Consider the following 26,746-nt stretch of genomic DNA (forward strand, 5'->3'; position numbering starts at 1 on the left):
CCAGGGTTGGACTGGATCCGGTTCCTGAGGTCCCACCTAACCCCTCAATTCTGTGTTTCTTTCCTGCGTCCCAGGGGCATGGTGGTGGTGGCTGACAAGACTCAGGAGCTGTATGAGAAGGGCTACTGGGCCAGCTACAACTTACCGTGAGCACTGACCGCTGGGTCTCCCCCCCTCGTCCCCTCTGCTCTGCTCCCGCAGGGGTCTGGGCCCTCTCTGAGGCAGGATGGGGAGCGTGGCAGAAGCAGTCGAAAGGCGCCATCTGCTGCTTGTGTTCTGCTTTGCACCCCCCGTAGCACTGAGGCCCTGCTTGATAAATGTTACAAAGTTCATCACTTTGGAGCTGGAGGGAACTTAGAGGCCATTTTACAGATGAGAACACTGAGGCCTAGACTTGTCTAGGGCCCTATAACTAGAAAGTGTCTGAGAGTAGGATTTGCACCTGGGTCCTCCTGACCCCAAGTCCAGTGTCTTAGCCACTATAGCAAAGGTGTCAAAACAGCTAGCCTGGGGGCTGCGTGTGGCCCTCATCATGCACGAGTGTGGTCCAAACCAGATGAAAATATAACTGGGAAATATTTAACAAAATAAGTAAAGATACAATAAAGCATAGATAATACTATATTTTAAAATGAAGTCAGTATGGAGCCCCCAGGAGTCCTTATGTACAGCTTAGTGACCTCCCTTTCTATTTGAGGTGCCTGCTGTATTGCCTCTCATATGGTTTGTTGAATTAAATTCATGACCCCCTTAGCATTCATTCATTCATTCATTCATTCATGACTAAGTGCCCACTCTTGGAGAGCATCGTGCTGACCTCGTGGAGCAGAGCCTATGAAGGCACTGATAGGTCATAAGTAACATTTCTAGAGCTCACTTTATCCTTATAACAACCCTGGGACGTAGATGCTGTCGTTATCCCCATTTTATAGTTGAGGAAACTGAGCCGGACAGAGGTTACAAGTGACTTGTCCAAGGTTACCCAGCTACTTAAGTGTCTGAGGCAAGATTTGAACTCAGAGCTTCCTAAATTCCAGGTCCAGTGCTCTATCCCCTGAGCCACCTAGCCACGCTAAGATAGTGACAGTTCTCACCACAGTAAGTGTATCATGTGACCTGGTGTGGGGTAGTGGGAAGCATGTGGAACCCAGAACCAGAAAACCAGGGTTTGAATTTCAGCCCCGCTGTGGATTCTCTGTCCTTTTCTCTCTCTGGGCCTCAGTTTCCTTGTCTACCAAATAGCAGGGTTTGCTCAGTGCTCTGTGAGGTGCCCTCCAGACCTCAATCTGTCATTGTAGTGAGGCAGAAAACAGTGGTGCTTGCGGGTGGTGGTGTGGGGTGGGGGGTGTGGGGGGAGGGCATGGAGTGGAGATGACCCTGCCTTCCCCTTCTCCACTCCCCAGGTATTTTGAATCTGTGTTCAACGCCAGTGGGATGCCAGACCTGGTGAAGAAATTTGGCGACTGGTTCTCATACAAGAGCAGCCCCCGAGCCCGGATCTTTGAACGGAACCAGTCACTGGTGCATGACGTGGACTCCATGATCCGGCTGATGAGGTCAGGACCCCAGACTTTGTTCTTACTGTTGTAGAGGCGGCGTGGTGTGCACCGGAAAGAACCCGTGATTTGCAGTCGGGTGACTGGACTTTGAAATTTGGAAATGTGACTGAGGTCAAGTTCCTTCCTCTTCCTGGACCTCAGTTTTCCTAGCTGTCCAATGATGGGGTCGGGTTAGGAAGGTGATCTCTTAGGTCCTAATGGGTGTATGAGATGCGTGGAGAAATGTTTCCTTGATTGTGAATGAAGGCTGTAGTTCTGTTCTGAAAGAACAGAAAGAAAGAAGCCCATTCTTCCATCACATCTCCACATTTGAGAGGCGTGTCTTCTGTTCCTTTGATAAAAGTTATTGCTAAAAGTATTGAAAGGAATTGGGGCAAAGCACTCTAATGGACACTTCCTTTCAAGTGATCAAACCACTCAGAGCCCGATCGCTCAAAACCCACCTAACTATAGTATGATCTAGCCCAGAAGAGTCAAACCCAGAGGCCCAAAGCAGTAAATGTGTAATAAAATAAGTAAGAATACAATAAAACATAAATAATGTTAATTGGTGGTTTTCTTAGCCAACATGCAGCCCTCAAGGATCTGTTTCCCTTTGAGTTTGACCCCATTGATCTAGGCCACATCTCCCTGACTTTTCCCCAGAAATTCCGTGTAACACTTTGTCGGGTGTCTCACTAAAATCTCCGTAACCTCTGTGAGCAGCATTTCCCTTGAGCTAGTGACCTGGCGAGAAAGGAAAAGATGCAAGTTTGGCATGACCTGTTATGACTGAAGCCTTGCCAGCTCTCTGTAATCTCTGCTTCCTTTTCTAGGCTTTCACAGACCATCCCTTTAATAATCCCTTCTGGAGTTGTTTTCTGGGAATTGAAGTCAGGCTCTGCTGTTGAGAGTTTACAGACCATTCTTCCCTTCTCTGGGAAAATTGGGACATTTGCTCTTCTCTCCTAAGGTTCCCCTCCCATTCTCCATGTTCTTTTAAATGTGGGATTGTGACTCAGCAGTTACTTCTTCCAGCTGTTTGAGTACCAAAGATGTGATTTATGGGACCAGGTGATTTGACTTCACCAAGGTCCACTGGTTTTTATTTACTATCTCCTTATTCATCCTGTGTATCCGTCCCCGCACCACCCCATTTTCCTGTCTGAAGTTTGCTCTTGGTAGAGAAAACAGACATACCTCCCTCCCCCACCAAAAAAAAAAAAAAAAAAATTGGGCCATTCTTGCCCTTTCTTCCCTGGGAAGTTCTCCTTCCCTGTTCTTCTCTTTCCAGTTCTCCTCCTCCTGCATGACTCTTCCTGCTCAGCTGGTTACTCATCCCTGTCATGCCCACTACCCAAGGCTCTGTCCTGGGCCCTTCTCTCTCTTTTGTCTCCACTCACTCACTTGGCAATCTCACCAGCTCCCAAGGGTTCAATGATCATTTCTGTTCAGATGATCCCCATGTCTTTAGATTCAGCCCTAGACTCTCTGCTGAGCTGGAGTCTCATTTCTCCAGCTGCCTTTTGGACATCCCCAGTTGAGTGTTCCATGGGTGTCTCAAGTTCAGCATGACTGAAACTGTACTCCTTATCTTCCCCCAGAAACTCTCCCTTTTTCCCAATTCCCTTAGTACCATTGAGGGCACGACCATCGTCCGAGTCACTCAGGCCTGAAGCCTCGGGGTTGTCCGTACTCCTCTCTCTGACCCCACACATCCTGTCCGTTACCAAGCCTTGTTGTTTCCACCTTCCCGCTGTCTCTCACGTACGTCCCATTCTCTCCTCTGCAGTGGCTGCTTCCTCAGTCTGGGCTCTCATCACCTCTCTTCTAGAGGTCTACTCTACAGACATCTAGTTGGTCTCCTGACTCTGGTCCACTCACCGCTCAGGTGCCAAGGGGATTTTCCTTCTACTCATTAAGCTCCCATCGCTCCCTGACACGCCCAGGACCAAATAGAAGCCCTTTGATATTGAAAGCGTTTCATAAGCTGACCCTTACCTACCCTCCCAGCCTTCTCATGCCTCTCTCCCCTTCACACGCTCTACAGTCCAGCTCTTCTGGCCTGTTTGCCACTCCTTAAAGATGGTGCTGCACCACCCATCTCAGTGCCTTAGCACTGTCTGTCTTGGAACACTGACCTTTCACCTCTGCCTCTTGGCTTGTCTGGTTTCCTTCAAGACTTGCCCCAAATCCTGCCTTCTGCAGGAGACCTTTCCTGATCCACCTAGCCGCTAGTAATACCTTTCCTCTTTTGGAATATCCCCTTTATCCTACTTTGTTACATATCTTGTATGTGTATATATGTGTGTATTTATGTATATGTATATGTATAATATATATTATATCTACATATCTTACAGGTACCTAGTTATTTACATGTTACCTTCCCTCAATAGACTGTAAGCTCCTTGAGGGCAAGGACTGTTTTTTTGCCTTTCTTGGTGTCCCCAGTACTTTAACACAGTGCCTGGCACACAGTAGGTGCTTAATAAGTACTTGTAGATTGACTAATTGACCGTTGTCTGTTACCATCATTCCGTGTGCCCCGAGCAGTGGTCCAGTCTCTTGTTTGACCCTTCTCTTTCTCCTAAAAACAAAGCAGCCTGTTTTCAGTTGTCCTTAGGTTTCCTTTCCAGCCTTGGGTCATTCTGAGCTTGAGCACTCCAGACACCCTTGGTGAATGCTGCAACACACCATGCTCTTGCACCCCCCCCAATTATCTTTTATCTTCTGTTCAAATCTTTTTTTTTTTTAAATATAAGTTGCTTAGTGAGCTCTCTGAGTATTCACATCAAGTCTCTCAGGCAACTCCTATTTCTCTTTCTCTTTGGAATTTTTTCTCCTAGATCTTTAAAATTTCATTCTTGGGAGTTTCCTCACCAACTAGGAGGTGACCTCTTCAGAAGAATTTTAGTTCTTGGCACCCAAGCTTTGTCTCATCCATCCTTGGTCTCAGTCCTTTGAAATCTGCTCACCTGCAATGCAGGGTGCCATCAGACCATGTCTGTTTTCCCCTCCGCTTTTCTATCAGAAGCTCTCTGATGGCGTGTTCACAAGGGAGAACTCCTCAGGGTTCCCATTATTTTTAGTCTAGCAACCAGTTCCTTCCAATTTGTGAGAACCAGATCTAGAACTGAATTTCTCTTTGTTGGCTTCTCTGCCTTTTGAAGGAAGAAATGATTCTCTGATCTGTGGTGGGCAGAGAGATTGAGCTTCAGCATGTATCTGGATAAATGAAGTCCTTCAGCACTATCATGGTTTTGTTCCAGGCTTGTGATGTTTCCCAAACTCAAATATTTCCTCTTTCTGTCTGGGTGGTCTGTAGTATACTCCCTTGACAAGATCGCTTGTCTTATTGACTTTTACCCAAATTCTCTCCATCATGCTCTTGATTTCTCTGCATGCATATGCCTTCTCAGAATATAATGCAACCGGGGCAGCTAGGTGGCGCAGTGGATAGAGCACCGGCCCTGAAGTCAGGAGGACCTGAGTTCAAATGCGGCCTCAGACCAAACACTTGACACTTACTAGCTGTGTGACCCTGGGCAAATCACTTAATCCGGCCTCAGGCCAAACACTTGACACTTACTAGCTGTGTGACCCTGGGCAAATCACTTAACCCCAATTGCCCAAAAATTAAAAAAAAAATATAATGCAACCTGACTCTCCTCATCCCCTTATTTCTTTTGAATAAAGTATACCCGCCTGATATAGTATACCCAACAAGTAAGTCCCAGCCAGCCATTGGGTCATATTTCTCCACTCTCATCGATCCCTCTGAGGTCAAATATGTCATCTTGAAGTAGGATCTGTAGTTTGCCTTTCTCGTTGGAGCCTAGTAGAATGCCTTGCATAAAGTATGGGACTTGTCCTACTGAATTTTTACTTCTACTTTAGTATATTTGTATGTTGACATTTGAGTCCATAGATTTTTTTTTTTTTTTTGCTAGTTCATTTCTTAGATCTTATTGCCTTCAGATTTGTGTGTGTCTCTATTCCTAGTCTTCTTCCTCCATTGTAGCTGCTCTCTGTGATATTAGATTTGGTAGATAAAAATTGGCAGTTCATTTTTGTTTTAAAGCCCTTTTGATTAGATTTGTGAGACTTCAGGCAGATATATTTTTACCGGCCCTTGTTAGGATTCCATCCTTGGCCACATGCTATGGTTCAGAAATCCAAAAACCTTTCTCAGACTTTTTTTAAAAAATTGTTTTATATGTATATACACATGCATACACATACATATATCACTTTTGTTTTGAACCTCTTTGGGGTATATTTCCAGTACTGGGCTGAGTCTAAAGGTATGAACGGTTACTACCTTTTCTGTCAGAATTCCAGATTGTTTTCCAGCAGGATTGGACCAATTCGCAGCTCTACTAGCAATGTATTAGTGTGTCTGTTTCTAGCATTTATTAGTTCCATCTTTTATCACCAGTTTGATGCATGGTGTTTTCATTTTTCTTGTTAGTAGTGATTGGAGATAATTTTCGCATGGTTGTTGATCGTTTGTATTTCTGCTTTTGAAAACTGCTCATATCCTTTGACCACTTACCTATTGGGGAATGACCCTTAGGCAGATATATTTTTTGTAACCAGCTGTAACTTCCTGCATCTGCCTCTCTCTTTTGAAGCCCTTGTCTTTATTAGGCAGTGGTGATTGACTCCACTGTGCGCCCACAATCTTAGGGTTCTTGCCCAAAGGTTTTGTAATCTGTAGCTGCGCTCTGTAGATTCCAGCATCCTTTCAGTTTGACAGATTTGGGGAGGTTTTCTGACAGGTTCTGGATGCTGGTCCTGGGGTCTCACTCCCTGCCCTCTCTCTTCTTAGGGCGAAGCTTCCCTTCCTCTTGGCCATATTCTAACACCACTCCCCTCTTTCAGGTTCAACAACTTTCCCAATGATCCTCTGTCCCTTTGTCTGGACTGCAAACCTATGCAGAATGGGGAGAATGCCATCTCAGCCCGCTCGGACCTCAACCCAGCTAATGGGACCTACCCCTTTTCTGCTCTATCCCAGAGATCCCACGGAGGCATAGACATGAAGGTTTGTGTGTGGCCTCAGGTGGTATGGGAGGGTATCCTCTGTCCCAAAGAGGGCACCTGGTGTGGGGGGATGGTGGTGCTGTCTCTTCAGCTTCCAGACCCTGGTAATTTGGAGGCTGGTTAGACCCCATGGTGGCACGTGGGTGGTGCTCGGATGAGGGCCAAGGCTGGGGATGGGGTAGAGTGCTAGGAGTGGGGATGGGAGCATGGCTATTATCCACCCGCCTCCCCTCACCCTTTTTTCAGCTCACTTCTTATGCGCTGTCCAAAGACTTCCGCCTAATTGCAGTCAGCGGCCCCACGTGGGACCAGTTACCCCCCTTCCGATGGAGCTCATCACCCTTCGCCAAGCAGTTACACATGGGTCATCCGGACCTCTGGAAGTTCTCCCCCATCAAGGTGTGGTGGCAGTGAAACTGGGCATCAGCCCCTCTCCCCAGCACCCCACCACCCTTGACCCCAGTTCCTCTCCTCCTCATCTACCCTGGCCGCCTGTTTGTCTGTCCGACCCTGGAACCCCAAGGAATATGCCTGCCGGGCCCGGAGGGCTGAGGTCCCTCCACTGTCTGCTGCTTCATTGGCTCTCGAGCCACCTGCCTTGTCCAAAGAGGCCCTGAGGGCCTTAGGGGACCACCAGTTTCCCAGCCCCATTCCTCCCATTCCCTCCTGAGCCCTGAGCTCCAGCCTCTGAAAGCAAGGTGGCTTTCCTGGAGAAGGATGGGAGGAGAGGAGGCTTCTGGGCTTTACCTCTGTGGCTGAAACCCTCAAGGATCTGCTGGACTGTGGAGAGCCTGCTTCCTGCCTTCCCAGACCTGTCTCATTTGAGGAAGCAGGCTCCCACCTTTCTAGGCACCTCCCCCTTACAGCTTTGTTCACTGAGACTGCACTCCCCCAATCAGGCTTCTGCCCCCACCTAGACAGTGATGTGGAAGAGCTAGGCATGACGCCCCCTGCCTCATTCCCCCCCATGTCCATACTGTTAGCCTCCTTCTTTGGACTGCCCTTCTGGAACAAATTTGGAAAAAACAAATGAACACCAAAGTACATCAGACCTTCCCCTGAAACCCTGGACTTAGAGGTTTGGGGGCTTAGGCTTTCCCTGGGCTCCCTGGGCTGTGGGTCTGTGTCCCTTTCCCCAGCTTCCCAGGCTGTGGGCTCTGTCTCTAGTGCCTGACCTTGCCATAAGTGGGGACTGTAGCGGGGAGCCAGCCCTCTTGGGTCTGTGGGTGGGACTCCTGGTGCAGTGGCCCTTTGCTGACCTCCCTGATTTCACCTCCTCACCCTAGCTAACTCTTACCACCTCTCACTGATCAAGACCACTCTGGGGGGCAGGGGAGGGGTTGGCCTTGCTTACTGACCTGCAGGCCTTGGAGAGAAGGCTGGGGCAGGGAAGCAGCTGCCTCCGTGGAAATGGCAGCGGTCCCAGAGGCCCCTTGGAGAACACTGGATGTCCTCCTCCTGAGCTCTCTCTGCTGCAGCCCCTCCCCTCCCCAGGGCCGAGCTCTGCCACGCTCAGAGTGCCTGAGAGGTTTGTGGCGACTGGGCCTTGGGCTCTCTCGTCGCCAGGCCGCAAATGGATGCAATGTTATTAAAAGAGAGACTATCACCTCCAGCCCCGCTCTGCTTTTTGGAGGGGGTCGGGGTGTTGGCTGGGAATGGGCTGGGGCTTGCAGAAAATCAGAATTTCAGAGACGTCCAAGCCTGTCCACCTAAGTCCAACCCGGACCTGAGCTGAAATCCCCTCTCTAGCCCAGAGAACCTTGGGCAGGTCACAGCCGCCCTGGGCCTCCTTGTCTTCACCTGTAAAGTGGACCACCTGACTGGGAGCACCACAACTGCGATGTTAGGCAAGTCACCTGATTTCTCTGGGCTCGGTTTCCTGATCTGAAAGGCGGGGGTTGAACTAAGTGGCTTCTTAAAGTCCCTTCTTGCTCTCTGTGAGCTCCAATGTGGAAGGACAGCTAGTGGGGGACAAGGCCTGAGAAGGCTGGGGAGGCAGAGAGGGACCCCTGCCCGCTCCAGTCTTAAAACCAGAGCACGGGTGCTAATCCCTCGTCCGTGTGTCCCCAATGCCTCGAACAACAAATGAATGAGGAAGTATTTATTAGATGCTTGCTATGTGCCGAGCACTGTGGATACAAGTCATAATGAACTTTCGTGTAGGTTTTTAAGATTTGCAAAGCACTTTGCATGTCATCGTGTGATTCTCAGAGAAACCCTGTGAGGCGGGTGTTGTTATTATCCTCATTTTACAGATAAGAAAACTGAGGCACAGAGAAATTAAGTGACTTGCCCACCATCATATAGCTCCTAAGTGTTTGAGTCAGGATCTGAACTCAAGTCTTTATGATTCCAAGGCCATGCTCTCCAGTAGACATCTAACTGCCTAAAACAGAAATCAGAGAAGACAATTCCTTTTCTCAAGAACCTTGAGTCCTAAAGAGGTTTCAGCTGCAGGTGGATAGAAAGGCCCAGTGGTTACTGGGGTTCAGCTGGGGGCAGATTGCAAGGCCCAGGGATTCTTAGGGTGCACTGCTAAATCAGATGCAGCCAGTGCCTGGGGGGAGGGGGTTCTGGAGGACCTTTGGGTGCCTCCATTTTACTGGGAGGACAATACTTGGTGACTCCTTGTTAAAGGGTGTGAGTAGCCAGAGTTATCACGTGTTGATGGTGTGTGTGTGTGTGTGTGTGTGTGTGTGTGTGTGTTTTGGGGGGATGGCTGGAGGGGCCTAGCCCGTGACTGTTGGGAAGAAGAGAAGTGGGCCCAAGGGTCAGAGTGGATCCAGGGTCTGGGTTCCCTCCCCAGGGAGTGATTATAGGGGTCAGCATCCAGCATCCATCCAGTCAGTCAGTAAGCATTATGTGCCTACTATGTGCTAACTGCTGGGGCATACAAAGAAAGGTATAAGATAGGCACCCTTGGAGCTTGCAGTCTGATGGGGGAGATAACATGCATAACAAACAAGCTACAGACAGGATACGTTGGAGAGAAACAACAGGGAAGGTATTAAATGTTAAGGGGGATCAGGAAAGATTTCTGCAGAAGGTGAGATTTTGGCTGGTATTTCAGGGAAGCCAAGAGGCAGAAATGAGGAGGGAGAATATTCCGGGCATGGGAGATAGCTGGGAGGAGGTCGTGGGGGAAGGGCATCCATCCCTCTGGGGCTCTTGTAGCCTCTGGCTCACAGGCACACTCCATAAAGGCTTGTTTCATTGATTAATACAATTTAGAATGAGAAGGGATTTCACATGGCCCATTGGACAGAGTATTGGCCCCAGAGGCAGGAGGACCTGCATTTAAATCTTGCCTCCTGTACTTGCAGCCTGGGCAAGTTACTTAACCACACGTCTGCCTCAGTTGCCTCATCTGTAAAATAGTGGTAATCATAGCATCTGCTTCTCAAGGTTGTTGTAAGGATCACATGAGATAATGTTTGTAAAGCGCTTTGCAAACCTTAAAGCACTATATAAATGCTGGCCATTGTTTATTGTCACTATTATTGTAACTATTATTACCTATTATGATCCCCCCCCCTTTTTTTTTTTAGGCAAATGGGGTTAAGTGACTTGCCCAGGGTCACACAGCTAGTACACGTCAAGTATTTGGTCTGAGGTCAGATTTGAACTTGGGTCCTCCTGACTTCAGGGCCGGTGCTCTATCCACTGCGCCACCTAGCTGCTCCCCATCCCTTCACTTTTAATGGAGAAAGAGGTGGTCATTGACTTCCTAGGTTCACACAGCTCATTTCAGTTTCAGAGCCAGGATTTGAACTCAGGTCTAATAATCAGTGCAGAAATGTTTACAACTCTGTCCCTAACTCTTTTAGTTGTGACAGCTCCTCTCGTGGCCTCTCCTCCCTTTTCTCTTTCCTCTCCCTTTTCTCTCTGTTCTCCTCTTCCTCTTCTCTCCTCTCCCTCTCCTTTCTCTCTCTTTCTCCTCGCCTCCCCTTTTCTCTCCTCCCTTTTCTCCCTCCCCTCCTCCCTTTTCTCTTTCCTCTCATCTCCCCTTTTTCTCTCCTCTTTTCTCTCCCTCTCCCTCTTCTCTCTTCTCCCTTCTCCCTCTCCTTCTCTCTTTCTCTTTCTTCTCTTCTCCCCTTCCCTTTCTCCTGTTTATTGAAGAAATCTTTGATTCTTCCTCATCCTCAAACCTAGCTCCGAGTTTTCTGTCATTCTCTTATAATCTATATACATTAGCCTCCCCTGCTTTCTCTTCCCCGAGGCTGACAGTAAGCGGCACTGTCCAGTGCTTCTGCTTGGGCATTCTCTCAGGAAGGATCCCAGCACCAAGATGTTAGAGATGGAAGGGCCTGGAAGTCACCTGGTATAACCCTCTCATTTCAAAGAGGGGAAAAATTACTCAGAAGGGTGGGATTTGGACATAGGAAATGAGAGGTGGACCTTGACCTCCAAATGCTGCTTTTTAAGGCCACTGATTCCTTACCGAGCATTTACTGAACACCTACTATATGCCAGACACTGCACTAGGCACTGGATAGGAAGACAATATGTAACCTCAAGGAGGTTATGTTCTAATGGAGAAGACAGTGTGAATCTGTAATATACACGTAACATACACAGTGAATCCGAGGTTCAGAAAGGAGGGCACTATTAACTTGGGGGAGCAAGATGGGTTTTGTGTAGAAGGTAGTGCTTGAACTGAGTCATGAAAGGAGTGAGGGATGCTGTGAATTGTAGGTGGGGAGGCAGTGCCCTCCAGGCATGGGAGATAGACGTTGCAAAGGCGTGGAAGTGAGAGATAGAGTTCTGTCTGTGAGGAACGGCGAGAAGCCTGGAAAGGTAGCTTGGGGGACATTTTGTGAAGGACTTTCAAAGCCAGAAGAGTTTATAGTCGATCCTAGAGGTAACAGGGAGCCATCAGAGTTGATAGAATAAGGGAGTGACATCGGTCAGAGTTGTTATTTAAGAAAATCACTTTGGCAGCTTGAGTGAAGGATGAGTTGGAGTAGGGACAGCCTTGAGGCGCGGAGACCAAGAGTACGAGCAAGAGGAGATGAGACTCCGGAATTTGAGAAGGGGATGGATGCTGGTGGAAGTGTGAAGATTTGGCAACTGAGGGGGCAGCTAGGTGGTGCGGTGGATAGAGCACTGGTTCCGGAGGACCTGAGTTCAAATCCGGCCTCAGACATTTGACACTTACTAGCTGTGTGACCCTGGGCAAGTCACTTAACCCCATTGCCTAGTCAAAAAGCAAAACAAACAAACAAGCAAAAAAGATTTGGCAACTGAATGGAGGGGGATGAGGGAGAGTGAGGAGTTGAGAATAATGCCCTAACAGCCCTCTCTTGTTGGTGTTGATGGTGCCTTCAAGAGGCAGTGAAAAGAACTAGATTTGGAGCCAGAGCCTGGGTTCAGATTTTGATCTTGCCTCTTACTGTGTATGTAGCAGGGAGCTAAGTGGCACAGTGGGTGGAACATTTGGTGTGGAGTAAGGAAGACCTTAGTTCAAATCCCACCTCAGACTTAACTAGCTGTGGGGACCCTGGACTTCTGCCTGCCTCAGTTTCCTCAACAGTAAAAGGAGATAGTAATAGTAGCCCACCTCCCAGAGTTGTTGTGAGGATCAAATGAGATAATATTTGTAAAAAGCACTTAGCCCAGTGCCTGGCACATAGTAGGCGCTTAATAAATTATTTCCTTCCTTTCGTTATGGTTTTTTTTTTTAAGTATAATTACTGACATTCCTTGCCTCACATGATGGTTTTGAGGAAAGTGCTTTGTAAAGCATGGATGTTGTTAATATCTGCAATAAAAAGTCATCTTGAAGGCAAGACTATCGTTGTTTATCTTTGCATGTCCAAGGCTTTGCACAGAGTAGGAGGACAGGGATTGGACCTGGGATTTTGTTGATATAGGGAATTGTCTGAGAAATTCCAGGGTGCAGTGCAGGATCGTCCAGGCAGCCTGTGTCAGAGTCAGGATCTGAATCCAGGTCTTCCTGTGCGTGAGGCCAAACTTCTATCCACTATGGTTAATAACAGATTTGTTGCACTTGAACTAATGGCGTCCCCCACTGGGAGTTTCCCATAATCCTTAGCTTTAAAATGTTGCATTCTCCAGCACCTCTGCACTTCCCGTCTGTAGCACCATAGCGCCCCCTGATGGCCAGCACTCTTCCCTGCAGGAAGCAGGGACTTGGCCAGTAGCGGTCCCTGTTAAGGTGGGGAGAGGGGAGGATTTGACTCCTGAATTTTCTTCTCTCCAGTGTTCTCTCTGGTGTCAGGGATTTCAGCAAAACCTATTTATTTCTCGTGTTTCCCTGGGCCTAGAATGGCTACTCCATGAGACCCAGCTAGAGTGAGGGGTGCTTTCCTCAGCCTCCCTATGCCACATTCCTGTTGGGGCCATTTAAGATCTCCGGCAGAAAGAGAAATGAAAAGACAGTAAAGAAATAACAGATCCAGATCACCTTTCATAAATAGATGTTTAATTGGTTGGTTTTTTTTTCAGTGAAAAAGTTTGGACGTTAGAAAAATGAGTAGGGTCTGGTCTAGACTCCCCAACCCTGGAGAAGGTAACCAAGGTGGAGGGTGGGCTGTGGAGAAGAAACTTAGATGCTCCTCGCTCCCCTGTCCAGCCTTGATCCTTCTCTTTTGACCTTTAGGCCCCTCTTCTAATCAGAGACAGAGATGGGGGCACCGAGTGAAAGTCCCATGACCCATCTCCTCCACTCCCTCCCGTCTGGCTCAGCTCTCAATTCCTGGGCTTCCCAGGTTTCTGTGGGGCCGGTGGAAGGGGTGGATTAAAGTGGGGCTAAGTAGGAGTCTCAGAATAGGGCCAGGGTTCCCCTTTTCCCCCTGTAAAGCCAGGAGTTCACAAGTGGCTGGAGGCCCTCTCCCCAGCCCTGGCCCCCCTACCAGAAAGAGGTCTGCCTCTTCCTGCCCCACGGGTGGCTACCCTCCAACAACAACAACAGAACAGCAGTAATAATAATCATAAAATAAGGCGCTGGATAAAACTCCAGCCCCACGCCGGAGGAGGTCGGTGGGAGTGGGCTCAGCTGGTTTTCATTCCCAGCTGCTCTTTAAGCCCTTGGAGCTGAGCCAAGCTGATATTGCTCCCACCACACACGATGACCACCACATTGGACAGCTCGGCCGGGAGCTTCCCCTCGCCCTGTAGCTTTTGTACAGCACCACTGTAGATAGCTGCCAGAGCCGCCCCGCATGCCGGCTCCACCAGGATCTTCTCGTGATCTGCAGGAACCAGAAGAAGGCAAAGGTTAGGGGCTGAGAGAGCAGGGGCATGGAGCCTTGGGGAGCCAGCGGGCTCTTGAGGAAGTCCCTGAACCAGGCTGCCCAGTGACTGCAACCTCCTCAGTCAATAAGCAAGTATTTATCTGCTCTTACTAAGACGAACAAAGAAAAGCGAAAAACAGAGGCAATCTTTGCCCTCAAAGAGGCTTCCATTCTAATGGAGGAGACGACATGTGAGTAAAAACGTATGAGCCGTGGAACAGAAGGAAGGTAGAGAATAAGGAGCTGAAGCTGGCCATCCCAGCATCCTAAGACTAGTCCTGGACTAAGTGCTTGAACTTAATAATAGCAACAACAATAGTAATTAGTAATAATAATGACAACAATTAACATTTACACTTTAAATTTTGCAAAGCATTTTATCGACCAGGCTCGTCATGTCTTCATTCCTCTCCAAATTCTACACCTGACTCTCCAGGCTTTCCCCAACCGAGCCCCTCACCCCTCTTTTCAGCTTCCTTTTTCAGAGTGGTCTTCCATCGTTAGAATGGAAGCTCCTTGAAGGTAGGGACTGTCTTTCCACTGATATTTGTATGCCCAACACTTAGCACAGTGCCTGGCACTTAGTATGCACTTAATAAATGTTGATTGACTTGTTGACTCAGAGGATTGAATTGGTAATGGTTTGGTCAGATCCTGGTCCAGGCTGGAGAGGGACAGTTTGGGGTGGGGGCCTTGCTCCTGATCGTGCCTCCACAGAACATAGGCCTGCTTACCTCTCTGGCTTCTGTAAGTCCCGCTAAGATCCCATGTTCTACAGGATGCCTTCCTTTTCTTAATGATTTCCTACTTACCCTGAATAGAGCTTGTACATATTTGCTCCTTGTCTCCCTCATTAGATTGCAAGCCCCTTGAAGGCAGGGCCTGTTTTTTTGCCTCATTTTGTATCACTGGCACTTAACATAGTGTCTGGCACATAGTAGGCACTTAATAAATGTTTATTGACTGACTGTAGGCAGTGGTGTCCTAGAGTTGGCTCTAGAGCTGATTGTTAAATTTTCCGTGTAATTTTATTTCTTCATGGAAATTGGCAAACACAACTAATCATTGTTTGATTGTGTTTTTGTTTTATTGATTATCTAGACTTACAAAGTGATGGGAAAATGTTAATAATGCAGATGAAACTTAATTGTGTGTGTGTATATATATATATATATTTTTTTTTTTGGTGTGTGTGTGTGTATGCATATACATATATACAAACGCACACATATAGATAGCTAGTCTGGAGATCTGGTTGTTAAACATTTACCGGCACATCCCTGCCTAGAGGGAAGGCCTCTGTGCTCCCCTAATCCCACCCTCCCCCATCTCCTGCCCTCATCTGGAGTTAAGACAGAGTCCGGCACTTACCCACAAACTTCTCAATAGCTTCAACTGCCTCTTGGTCCGTGATGACTTCAGAGAAGATGGGGTATTCCTGGGCCAGCTTCAGGGCCTGAGCCCCAACGGTGTTCACCCCGAGGGCTTTAGCCACACTAGAAGAGGTGGAGAAAAAAGGCACTGGAATCCCATGGACGCCCACCTGCACTTTTAAAGGGTGTTTCCAACACAACCACCATGGAGGTAGCACCTGGTAGTGCAAGGAGGCCTTGCTTTACTGGGTAAGTGTGCTCTGAAAAGGGTGAGTGGTGTAAATTTTTCTAAATAATAATGTATAATTAATTGATAATTGTTAATCATTAATTATTAAGAAGCAGTGGTTAGTAGAGAGTGGAAATTTACCACACTCCTCTGGATGTATGCAAATCTCATCCCCTTCAACCGGCTTTGAGAAGGTATTTCCTCTCCTGGGAGTTCCTTATATCAATGAAATCACAAACAAAAATACTCCCACTAATGGACACCATCCACTGCTTTACATCTGTCATCTCAGTGATTTACAACAAGCATCATCCCCAGATGGCAGATGGAAACTGAGACTGGGGTGAAGGGACATAGGTGTAGCCCCAGTGAAAGTAAGTGCCAGAGGCAAGATTTGCAGGTCCCTCAGTCTATCCACTAAGTCACGACTCTATTCTAAAGGCCTTAGGCAGGTTCCCCACCTCTTCAAGGAAAGGGAGCCAAGTGGCCATACTTGATCATCCTTGCATTGCTCAGAATTCCAAGGGTTTGGAGGTTGGGAGGTAGGGCGGGCTAGCATTCAAGGGTCCTTTACCCTTGGTTTTACCCTTTTGGTTAGGGGCCAAGCAACCACGATCAAGGATCATGAGATAAGGGCATCTTGGAGGGAGGGGGAAACTGAGTCGGGGGAAACTTGGTGGGAGCAAAGATGGTGGATAGGACCTGGACCTGTGATCTCATTGGAATAGGCAACCTTCTTCTGCATCTTAGGGCTTTAGAGAGTAGTTTAGATATCACTGAGGAGTTTGAGTCACTTGTCCAGGATTAATGAATTAACAAATATTTATTAAGCACCTAGTATGTGCCAGGCACTGTGCTAAGCTAGGAATACAAAAAGAGGCAAGAGAAAGTCCCTGCCCTCAGGGAGTTTACAGTCTAATAGGAGAGACCACAAGCAGACAAAATGTATACAAAGCAAGCTATATATGGGATAAATAGAAGATGTTTAACAGAGGGAAGGTCCTGGGATGCAGAGGGATTGGGGAAGGCTTTGGGTTAGGGTGGGATTTCCAGGAAGGTCAGTAGTTACAGTGGAGGAGGGATGGCATTCCAGGTCCTGGGGATGTATCAGAGATAGGATATGAACCCAGGTCTATTCTTTCTATCCCTGAATGTGGCTTTCTATCCACTGTGCTACGTGGCCTCTTCAGGACCGGAGAGGGAACTCTGCATTTAGAGTCAGAAGATACAGGTTCTAATCCTGGCTCTGTCAGTTGCTTGGGTGAATTCTTTAATTTTCCTGCGCCTCTGTTTCCAAATTCATTAAAGGATGGGGTTCACCTGGATCGATAAGATACCTCCCAGCTCCCAGCTGTGATCCAGAGGCTTCCTAGAGGGCAACGGTGTTTATGCCCAGTGGTGAGAACAGAGAAGCCGCTTACTCCTTTTCTAGGACAGGAGTTTAAGCCCCTGGATGCTTGGCCCAGGGTCCTGGGCTCGTGTAGCTGCTGTCTGTCACCAGTCAGCAGCCCTCGGTGCCTAAAGTCAGCAAGACCAGAGTTCAAATCCAGCCTCAGATACTTACAGCTGTGTGATGCTCTGTCTGCCTCAGTTTCGGATCATAATGGCACTTACCTTGCAAGGTTGTTGTGAGGATCAAATGAGATAATACTAGTAAAGCGCTTAGCATGGTGCCTGGCGCATAGTAGGTGCTTAATAAATGCTCATTTCCTTCTCCCTGTCTCCCTTACCTGGTAATCTTGGGAAGTGTGACCAGCTTGCCAGCTTTGATGGCTGCATTGAAACTGTGGGCCCCGTGGGTCTCCATTGCCATGATGGGCACGTCCTTCCAGCCCACCTCCACCAGGCCCTGCACCACGCCACACAGGAGGCCGCCACCACCTACGGACAGGGCGATGGCCCCTGGCTTCACGGGAAGGTTCTCTTTCAGCTCCTTCACAATGGTAGTGTGGCCTTCCCTGGAGGGTAGGAATCAGAAAATGCCATTAGCTCAGAGTTGAAGGAGCCTTCTGAACATCTAGTTCGGTCTGTATCAGAGGCATGACTTGCCACCGACCTTCACTTGAACACCTGCATGGATGGACAACTTACTACCTTCCAAGGCAGCCCAAGTCCACTTTTGGACACCTTCCATTTTCAGGATGTTTTTCATTTTTGGCCATGGCCAATGTGGGAATTTGCTTTTCTTCGCTATGAATATTTGTTACAAAGGTTTTTTTTTAGGGAAAATAAATGCTTGTTAATTTAAAAATACATAATAATTAATTCAAAAATTTCTAGCCTTCCCTAAAATTTATTTGTTTATTTGTGGCATTCTTCAAAAATTCATTATTTATTTGTTTCAGTGATCACTTTTAAAATTTGTTATTTATTTTTAATGTTACCTTTTTAAAAATTTTAGTTCCAAATTCTCATCCTAATCTAGCCCCTCCCTCCACCCATTGAGAAGGCAGCCAATATATCAGTTATACGTATGAGATCATGCACAACATATTTCCATATATATATATATATATATAATGTAATTTAATTTAAAAAACCAAACCTCCATTGATCCTAAAGTAGTCCTTTATTACATATAACCACATGAGAACCATCTCCCAACTCCAAGCATTTTCCCCAGCTGTGCCCCATGCCCGGCCTGCTCTCCCTCCTCATCTCTACCTTCTGGCTTCTTTCATGTCCCAGCTAACGTCCTACCTTCTGCCTTTCTCTGTCCTGAATCTTAGCACTTTCTCCCTGAGACTTTTCCCAATTCATTTTGTCTCCATCTTGTCTGAACATGGTGGTTTGCACGTTTTTTTTTTCCTTCTTCTTGCTGTTAGACTGTAAGCTTCTTGAGGGGAAGAACTGGTTGGTTTGTTTTTTTGCCTTTGTATCCTCAGAGCTTAGCAGAATGCTTGGTACACAGTAGGTGTTTAATAAATGCTCATTGACTGACTTTTGGTATGGTGGGGGAAAAGTCCTGATGGGAGTCAGAGGACCTGGGTTCAAGTCTTGCCTCTGATTGCTTACTACTTGTATGACCTTGGACAAGTCCCTTAACTTCCCAGGGCTGAAGATTCCCCATGGGGTCCCTTCCAACTCTTATGATCATAGGATCTTATGGTACATGTGACTCTCTATGGAAAACCAAATTAATAATAACAGTGTATGTCTATGTTGTGCTTTAAGGTCTGCCAAACACTTTACAAACTTGATCATATTTGATACTTAACATTGTAATGTAGGCATTGCTATCATCCCCATTTTATAGATTAAAAGAAGTAATAACTGAGGCAACCATGTCTGAAAATGTATGTCTCATTCTTCACCTTGAGTCCACATCACCTAGAGATAGCTGGGTGACTCAGTGGGTAGAGCACTGGACCTGGAGTCAGGAAGACCTAAGTTCAAATCTGGCCTCAGACACCTATTAGTTGTCTGACCATGCACAAGTCTCTGAAACCTCTGTCTGCCTCAGTTTCCTCATCTGTAAAATGGGGATAAGAAAGCACCCTCCTTCCAGGGTTGTTGTGAGGAAAAAATTATATAAAGTTTGTAAAGCACTTTATAAAGGTTAGCTATTATCACCTGTGTCAGGAGGTAGGGGAAGTGACTTTTCCAGGGTCACATAGCTGCTAAGTATCTAAGGCAGGATTTGAACCCAGGCCCAGTGCTTTATCCACCATGCTGTGCTGCCTCCTCAGGCTTCTTACTTTTCCCTTTCTGCTCTTTCCAAACCCGGCCCCGGCTCTTCTTCAGACCCTGGACTCCATGGCCTCTCGGAACCCTTCTGAGATCCTGTGTTCCTACTGGACTGTTTTATGATCAGTGTCAAGGGTTCTATGAGGTACAAGAAGAAAGGCATTACTGACTAGGGGCAATCAGGGAAATCTTCCTGGAGGGGGTAGTGTTTGGATTGGGCTTCAAAAGATCGGTAGAAATTTAACAGGGGGAGGAGGGTGAAAGAGGAGCATTGTGAGCATAGGCATGGTCAGTTGGGGTTGGGGGAGAGGGGAAAGGTGGTCAGGTCTGTGCTTTAGGAAGGTGACCAAATGGAGGATGGATTGGAGTGGGGAGAGACTTGAGGCAGACCCTCCCCCCAGCCCTGTCCCCTTGCCCCAGCAGTACAGGTGTGAGATGATGAGGGTCTGGACTAGAGGGGTAGCTGTGTCAGAGGAAAGAAGGGGCCATATTCAAGAGATTTTATGAAAGTAGACTTGACAGGCCTTGGCGCCGTATTGGGTATGTGGGGTGAGAGATAGAAGTCCAGGGTGACTCCTAGATTGGGAGCATGAGGAACTGGGAGGGTGGTGATGCCCTCTCCAGTAATAGGGAAAGGTTTGGGGGAAAGATAATGAGTTCTGCTTTGGACATGTTGAGTTTCAGATGTCTATTGGAAATCCAGTATATGATATCTGAAAGGCAGTTGGGAAAGTGAGACTGGAATTCAGGAGAGAGATTAGGGCTGGGTAAGTAGACTTGAGAATCATCAGCCAAGAGATGGTCCTTGAGTCCAACCTGGGAGGTACCTACCAGATGAGGGGGTCGTCGTAGGGAGGAATGTAGATCCAGCCTGGGTTGTTCTTGGCAAGATCTTTCGCCAATTTGACTGCCTCGTCCAGCGTCTGGGGATCATCAAGGGACACCGGTGAAGGAAGGCTCTTCTCTCCGAGATCCCACTAGCTGGATATTCTATATGGGGTCCCATCTGACTCCCTGACTTCATACGCTCCTCCACACTGCAGCCAAACGGATATTCCTAAAACGCAGTTATGACTTCCCATGCTCAAGAAACTCTAATGATTCTCTGGTACTTCTAGAATCAAATACAAATTAACTACCTTGCTCCAGCCCACCCCTTATACATCACACCGCCAACATGTATATGTCCACCTCCCAGGCACTTACCTCACCTACGACCTTGACCATGGCACCCTCAGCCTTGAGCTTCTGGATGGTGAGGGGAGGCGTAGTGTTAGGCACAACGATGGTGGCAGGGATGCCCAGCTTCCTGGCAGCGTAGGCCGCGGCCATGCCGGCATTGCCCGCTGTGGGTGGTTCATTGGGGGAAGAAGGTTTGCATCGTTTCAGACAGACCCCGGCGTGGTCTATGGTTATTCTAGGGGCCCAACCTCACCTTCCTTTTTCTCCTCTAACCTGAGACTCCTGGAAAGACTTGATGGGAAATTAGGGCTTAATTAATGTTGTGTCCAAGGTCCCATTGAACTGGTAAGGGATGGAGCCCAGCCAGGCCCAGATTTCCTGAGTCCTAGCTCTTATTTCAGCCCACGGCTCATCAGTCTTTCTCTAATCCTAGGAGGAGAAAGATTCCGAACTTGGGAGTCAGAATCTTTGGGTTGCAATCTGCTATGTACTGTGCTAGGAGTCATACCCTGGTATGTGATACTAGTTAAGTAAGAGATAGGTTAGTAAGTCATATGCTGAATGGAAGCATAGTTGATAAAGAGCTGGCCTGGGAGCTAGAGAGACCTGAGTTCAGATGTGACGCATCCTGCCAGTGAAACTATAAATTGTAGAGCAGGTCCTGACCTGTAGCGCTAGAGACCTTTTTTACCAATGAAATCATAGGTTCAGTCTCTATCTCTGCCCCTATGAGCAAGTCAGGTAAGCAATCAATCTATCAATCAATCAATCAATAAACATTTATTAAGCACCTACTATGTGCCAGACACTTTTCTGGGCCTCGGTTTCCTCATTTGCAAGATAAAGGAATTGAACTAGATGAGGATCCTCTGTGCCCCAGGGAGTATTCTCTTCCCCTCTTCTCTTGCCCATGAAATCCTGATATGTGGGGGCCTGTTCCATGGATAGGAACCTGGGAACCCTGCCCTAGTGGGAAACTTACCTGAGGAGCAGACAAAATGGTCACAGCCCCTCTCAGCCCACTGCGGAGACAAGGAGAGAGATAGGTGGGTTAGGGCAGGGGGAGGCATCAGGGAGCAGTGGAAAGAGCTAGATTTAGAGTCAGAGGAAGGCTCTGACATGCCCTGTTCTAAGGGCCCTTCCCAGCTCTGACATTCTCTGTTTCAAGGCCCCTCCCAGCTCTGACATTCCATGTTCTAAGACCCCTCCCACCCCTGAAATTCGATGTTCTAGGGGTCCTCCCAGCTCTGACATCCCGTGTTTCCATGCCCTCTCCTCCAGTTCCAAGGTCCCAGGGTTCTTGTGATTCCCCTTTTAGCACCTCCCTCTCTTAGCTGTGCAGTGACTTCATCTCACCCTGCTTATCCAGGGCTCTCCATGTAGCCAGAAAGTACCCTGAACTCTAAGTCCCAGCCCACCCTTCATTCCCCATCTCCCAGCCAAACTCCTCTTCCTTATTTCTTACTAATATTCCCAGGAGAGGATATGCTAAACTCATCCACACTAAACATGAATAATTACATTCATGTGATGCTTAATATCCTCACAACAATCCTATTAATTGGGTACTATTATCATCCCCATTTTACAGATGAGGAAATTGAGACTGACAGGTTATATGACCCTTGCATAGGGTCATTAATGTCTGAGGCAGGATCGGAACTCAGCTCTTCCTGATTTCAGGTCCAGCACACTATCCACTGTACCACCCAATGGCCTTCCCCAGGGGAGAGCTATGCTGTTTAACAGAGGAACTGGGAGATGGAAAGGTCTTGATTTAAAGGAATGACATTCCAGTGGTGGATCTTGGGGCACTGGAGAGTCAGTGGGAGAACAGTTTTGGGGTAGGGATTTTCCTGGCACCCATCAGATTATATCAGGCTGTCCCCTAGGGCTTTTATGCAAAGGATTGATGTTGGTGCTAGTCTGTCCTAGAGTAATTGGGGTATCTCCAAGCACATGGCCACACTGATGGGTCGTTTCTTTTGGACCCTTTGTGGACCTCCTTCTCCTTCCTCTGAGGACGCTTCCTTCATCTCCCTCCAAAGGGCCCTGGGCAATGCCTGCTGTTGCCATCGCTGGCACCTCCCCATGTGCTTGCCCCTTCCCTTCTCACCGTCTTGCACAGGTGTCCAATACCCCGGATCTTAAATGACCCTGAAGGCTGAGCGCTGTCCATCTTGAGGTAAACGGTGGTGCCTGCCACCTTGGACAGCGCCATGCTGTCCCTGATGGGGGTCTTCACATGCAGAGGCTGCTGAGACATGGTCACTGCAGTGGGAGAGAGAAAGGTGAGGGATGAGGCAGAAGAAACCTTTTTGACCTGGACAAACCAGTGGGATCAACCCCATTTTACAGATGAGGAAACTGAGGCAGACAGAGGTCAAGGGACTTGCCCTGGGTTACACAGCTACTAAGTGTCTCAGGCTGGATTTGAACCCAGATCTTCCTGACTCCAGGCCTTGTGCTCTATCCACTGGGTCACCTAGTTTTTGAAGGCTTGGATGGCCTTCAAGGTCCATTCTAGTTTTTAATCTAGGATTCTATGATCAATAATCAGAGATCCTGGGTTCATTTTCTGCTTCTTACTATCTATGTAGCAAATCACAATCTCTCTGGGCCTCAGGTTTCCACATTTCTAAAATCAACATCATAATAGCTCACGTTTATATAGTCCTTTAAAGTTGGCAAAGTTCATTAGGGAAATGGAACAGGAATAAGCATTTATTAAGCACCTACTATATACCAGCATTATGTTGAGCGCTTTACAAATATTAGCTCACTTCATCTTTACAGCAATCCAAAGTAGGCCAGATTTTACAGATGAGGACACTGAGGCTCAGGGGTTAAGTGACTTGATCAGATTAATACAGTTAGTAGAAGTTGGAGGCAGGATTTGAACTCAGTTCTTCCTAACTCAAGGTTCCATCCTCTATCCACTGTACTCTAAAGTCCCCTTCAGCTGTCATGCTATCTTTAAAATGCTGACTATGACTGTAAGACCTAACCATTAGAGGAGTCCTAGTTTTAGAGCTGGAAGGGACCCAGGCCATGGAGCCCGGTCCCACCCATTTTACAGAGGAAGAAACTGAGTCTGAGAGAGGGGAAGGAACTTGTGGGTTTTGTACAAGGGTTAGTCGCCTGAGATAACACAGCACGGTGAATGAAGGAGCGGGAACCAGGCTGCCCCCATAGAAATACAAGAGATCACCATCACCGTCATCTGTGCAAATAAATGTCAGACTGGCCTTTGGTCAGATTAGCTTAAGTTCATGTATGCTGGTCCAGTTTTCAACCTCCCCTCTGAGGGGAGAGAGGGGAAGACAGTGTTCAACCCGTCATTCCCCATCAGAGGCAGCTATCGGTGCGATAGTGCACAGGGGACTGGTTCTGGAGTCAGGCTGACCTGAGTTCAAATCTAACCTCAGACATGTACTAGCTGTTTGGCCCTGGGCAAGTCACTTGACTGCTGTCTGCCTCAGTTTCCCCATCTGTAAAATGGAGATAACAGCACCTACCTTTCTGGGTTGTTGTAAAGATCAAATGAGATAATATCTGTAAAAGTGCTTAGCACAGTGCCTGGCACATAGTAGGGGCTATAGTAATGCTTATTCCCTTTCTTTCCTACCTAATCCCCATCCATTTCTAGTACACTGGCTGGGGAAAGAGAGCTAGAAGTGACTGGGAAGGGTAGGGATTGTAGATTTAGTGCTGGAAGGGTCTAACTTCTTTTTACAGATGAGGAAACTGAGGCACTTAAGATTTATCCTACCTAATTAAATCCTAAAAGAGAAGATAAGTGAATTGCCTGGGGGTCACCCAGCTGATTGAGTGTCTGAGGTAGGATTTGAACCTGGGTCTTTCTGACTCCAAGTCTATTGCTTTAGCCACTACACCTTGCTATTTCTACAAGAGAAGGTGACTTCTGTCAGAATGAATTTGGATAGGGAAAAAAATACATCTTTATTATAATTGACCTCTAATTGAAATTCAGCATTTTCTTTCATCGTAAATGTGGGCCACAAACTTGATTTGGAGAAGAGGTCTTTAGGGGACCCAAACTGCAAAAGGGGTCTGTGACAGCAAAAAGATGAAAAGCCTCTACCCAAGGACTGTCCTTTGGAGGAATAGTCACTGATCTGCATTGATAGAGAGAATTTCTTCATTAGGAGTTTCCTACTCAATTAAATCCTAAATCCAGACAATCATAAGACTAAATCTAGAGACAATGAGTTGACATTCCTACACTACTCAATTTAAAAAAAAAAACAAGTGATTTTTTCCAGTTGCACATGAATCCACAGAACATTAAATATAAAAGACCAATCAGCAGAAGAGTTACTTGTCCTTAAGTTGTTTCCATCTAAACTCCATACCTCCAAAAAGGAGAAAAGAGTAATAATAAAAATAATAGAACTTGAGCCTAGAGGGCCAGCCTTGGAGGGAGGAAGACCCTGGGATCAAGACCTTCCTTTGACTCATGATGGCTGTGTGACCCTGGACAAGTCACTCAACCTCTCTGGGCAAGAGGCATCTCTGGAAAAAACTATGAATGACAAATAAGGCACACTGGTGGGAGGAGGGAGTTTCCACATTGGGTTAATGAGTCCAGACTCCCCACATCCCCTAAAATAAAAATACTTGCAGTAGTGTTCTCCAAGTGGTGTGTTAGGGAAAGTGTTTTATAAACCTTAGAGCACTGAAGAAATGAGTTGATTCCTGGGGGGAGCAGGGCTTGGGGTTTTGAGATCTTTGATGGTATTTCTCTGGAGACTTGAATCCCAAACTCAAACACTCCATTCATGAGGCTCTGAGCTTCTGTATTTGCCTGTGAGAGTCTGGAGAAGAGGCTTTTGCAATGGGGGCTTGGGCTATTGGGGCCAACATTCCCACTGGTCTGGGGTCTGGATTGGTGGAGGTCAGAGTTTGAATTATAGAATGTCTGAGCTGGAAGGGACCTCAGAAACCCTCAGGGATAACCTGTAGTTGTGATAGAATCCTCTCTGAAGCAATCTGACTCTTGCCTGCCCAGCATCGGCTAAAAGACCTTTGGGGCAGCCTGGACATTGCCTGCGGTGCCAGGTTCTCGGGATCTCATTGATCAAAGGGCCCATCTAGCTCCCTCTTGGAGGTGCATGGGGTTGAATGATTCAAAAGGACCAGGGTAAGGTAGGGACAAAAGTAGGGCAAGCAGTCCCCTTTCCTTCAATCGTATTCCTTAGGTCCATACCCAAACACCTCAGGGGAAATGAGGATCAGGTAGGGGCATTACCTGCTCTCTGATCTCTCCAAATGGTGCTACCAGTTTGCTTCTTTTTGGTTTGTTTTTAGCAACCCCTCCCAAACTGAGGACTGTCTTGGCAGATCGCTTGGCCAGATCCTTTCCCCATTACTGTGGCCACCAGGAGAGGAAGCAGAAGGGAGAGAGAGAGGCAGGCGAGAAGTCAAGATTCACTCACCAGGGAGAAGTTGGCCAAGGGTGTGGAGGGAGTATCCAGAGCCCTCCTGCAAGGGCCAGGGGAAAGCACTAACTCTCAATTCCCCAGTCTCCTCTCAAATTTATATAGCCTGGCTGTTCCCAGGGGAGCCAATGGAAGTTTAGAAAGGGCCCCACCTCCCCTCCTGCCCTGATGCCAGCTCCCTCCCCTCCCCTCCCCTCCCTTCCCCTCAGGAGACCTGTGGACAGCAGACAGTTACCCCAAGGGAAGCCCACAGAGGGTGGGAGGTAGGAGAGGACATGAGGACAGGCAGAGGACTTAGCATTGTGCTAAATTCTGGGGTTAAAAACAGAAAAGTCAGACAGCCCCCTCTTAAGGAGCTCACCTTCCTTATAATGGGGAAGACCATACATGTAAGTCAGATGGAAAGCTGCCATGGTCCTTAAGGTGCAGTGACAAACCTGCCTTCCTTAGTATCATTTCCAGTAATAAAACCCTATCCATTTCTGATACTGAACCATTTGATTGGACAGGATGGCCCCTGAGGGCCTTTCCTCCTTTCAGTACCCCTAAGCCAGAGGGGCTCTCATGAGGTCATCTGGTCTAGCCCCTTGCTTCTATCTACCCCAGACTGGGAGGTCAGCTTTACCTGAAGTGAATTCTAATCCATAGCTCCCAGCTTTGTCTGACCCTATCTCTGTGTCATAGGTTCTTGGATCTGGAAGGAACCTGAGAAGCTTACAAATGAGGAAACTGAGGCTCAGAGAGGTTGTAACTTATATAGAGTCACAGTTAGTTATCCTCAGAGGTGGGATTTGAACCCAAGGCTTATGATTTCGGAGGAAGGGCTTGTCCCTCTCTTTCTTTCTCTTTCTCCATTTTTCTGTCTGTCTACATCTTTGTCTCTGCGTTTTTCTCTCTGTCTACATCTTTGTCTCTGCCCCTCTGTCTTTCATCACACACACACACACACACACACACACACACACACACA

The 26,746-nt window shown here is 47.5% G+C and overlaps 2 protein-coding genes across 2 annotated transcripts in view; one reads left to right on the plus strand and one right to left on the minus strand.

Moving 5' to 3' along the window:
* The window catches only part of PLBD2 (phospholipase B domain containing 2), a 33,305-nt gene extending 25,106 nt beyond the window's left edge, over positions 1–8,199 (plus strand). The window contains exons 9-12 of the mRNA XM_027862704.1: positions 75–146; positions 1,404–1,556; positions 6,426–6,588; positions 6,834–8,199. Coding sequence (XP_027718505.1) covers positions 75–146; positions 1,404–1,556; positions 6,426–6,588; positions 6,834–7,001 — 556 coding nt within the window. The 3' untranslated portion in view covers positions 7,002–8,199. The remainder of the gene's footprint in view (positions 1–74; positions 147–1,403; positions 1,557–6,425; positions 6,589–6,833) is intronic.
* Positions 8,200–13,010: 4,811 nt separating this feature from the next.
* On the minus strand, positions 13,011–25,836 carry SDS (serine dehydratase). Its single transcript, XM_027865218.1, has 8 exons — positions 25,774–25,836; positions 22,431–22,585; positions 21,297–21,336; positions 20,339–20,478; positions 19,964–20,055; positions 17,176–17,403; positions 15,215–15,339; positions 13,011–13,801 (listed from the first exon to the last, which is right to left on the minus strand). The coding sequence occupies exons 2-8, from the start codon at positions 22,578–22,580 to the stop codon at positions 13,602–13,604; spliced, it is 975 nt and encodes a 324-aa protein (XP_027721019.1). The 5' UTR covers positions 22,581–22,585; positions 25,774–25,836; the 3' UTR covers positions 13,011–13,601.
* Positions 25,837–26,746: the final 910 nt, after the last annotated feature.

This window comes from Vombatus ursinus, unplaced genomic scaffold (genome assembly GCF_900497805.2).
Source record: "Vombatus ursinus unplaced genomic scaffold, bare-nosed wombat genome assembly UNPS02001287.1, whole genome shotgun sequence".
NCBI lineage: Eukaryota > Metazoa > Chordata > Mammalia > Diprotodontia > Vombatidae > Vombatus > Vombatus ursinus.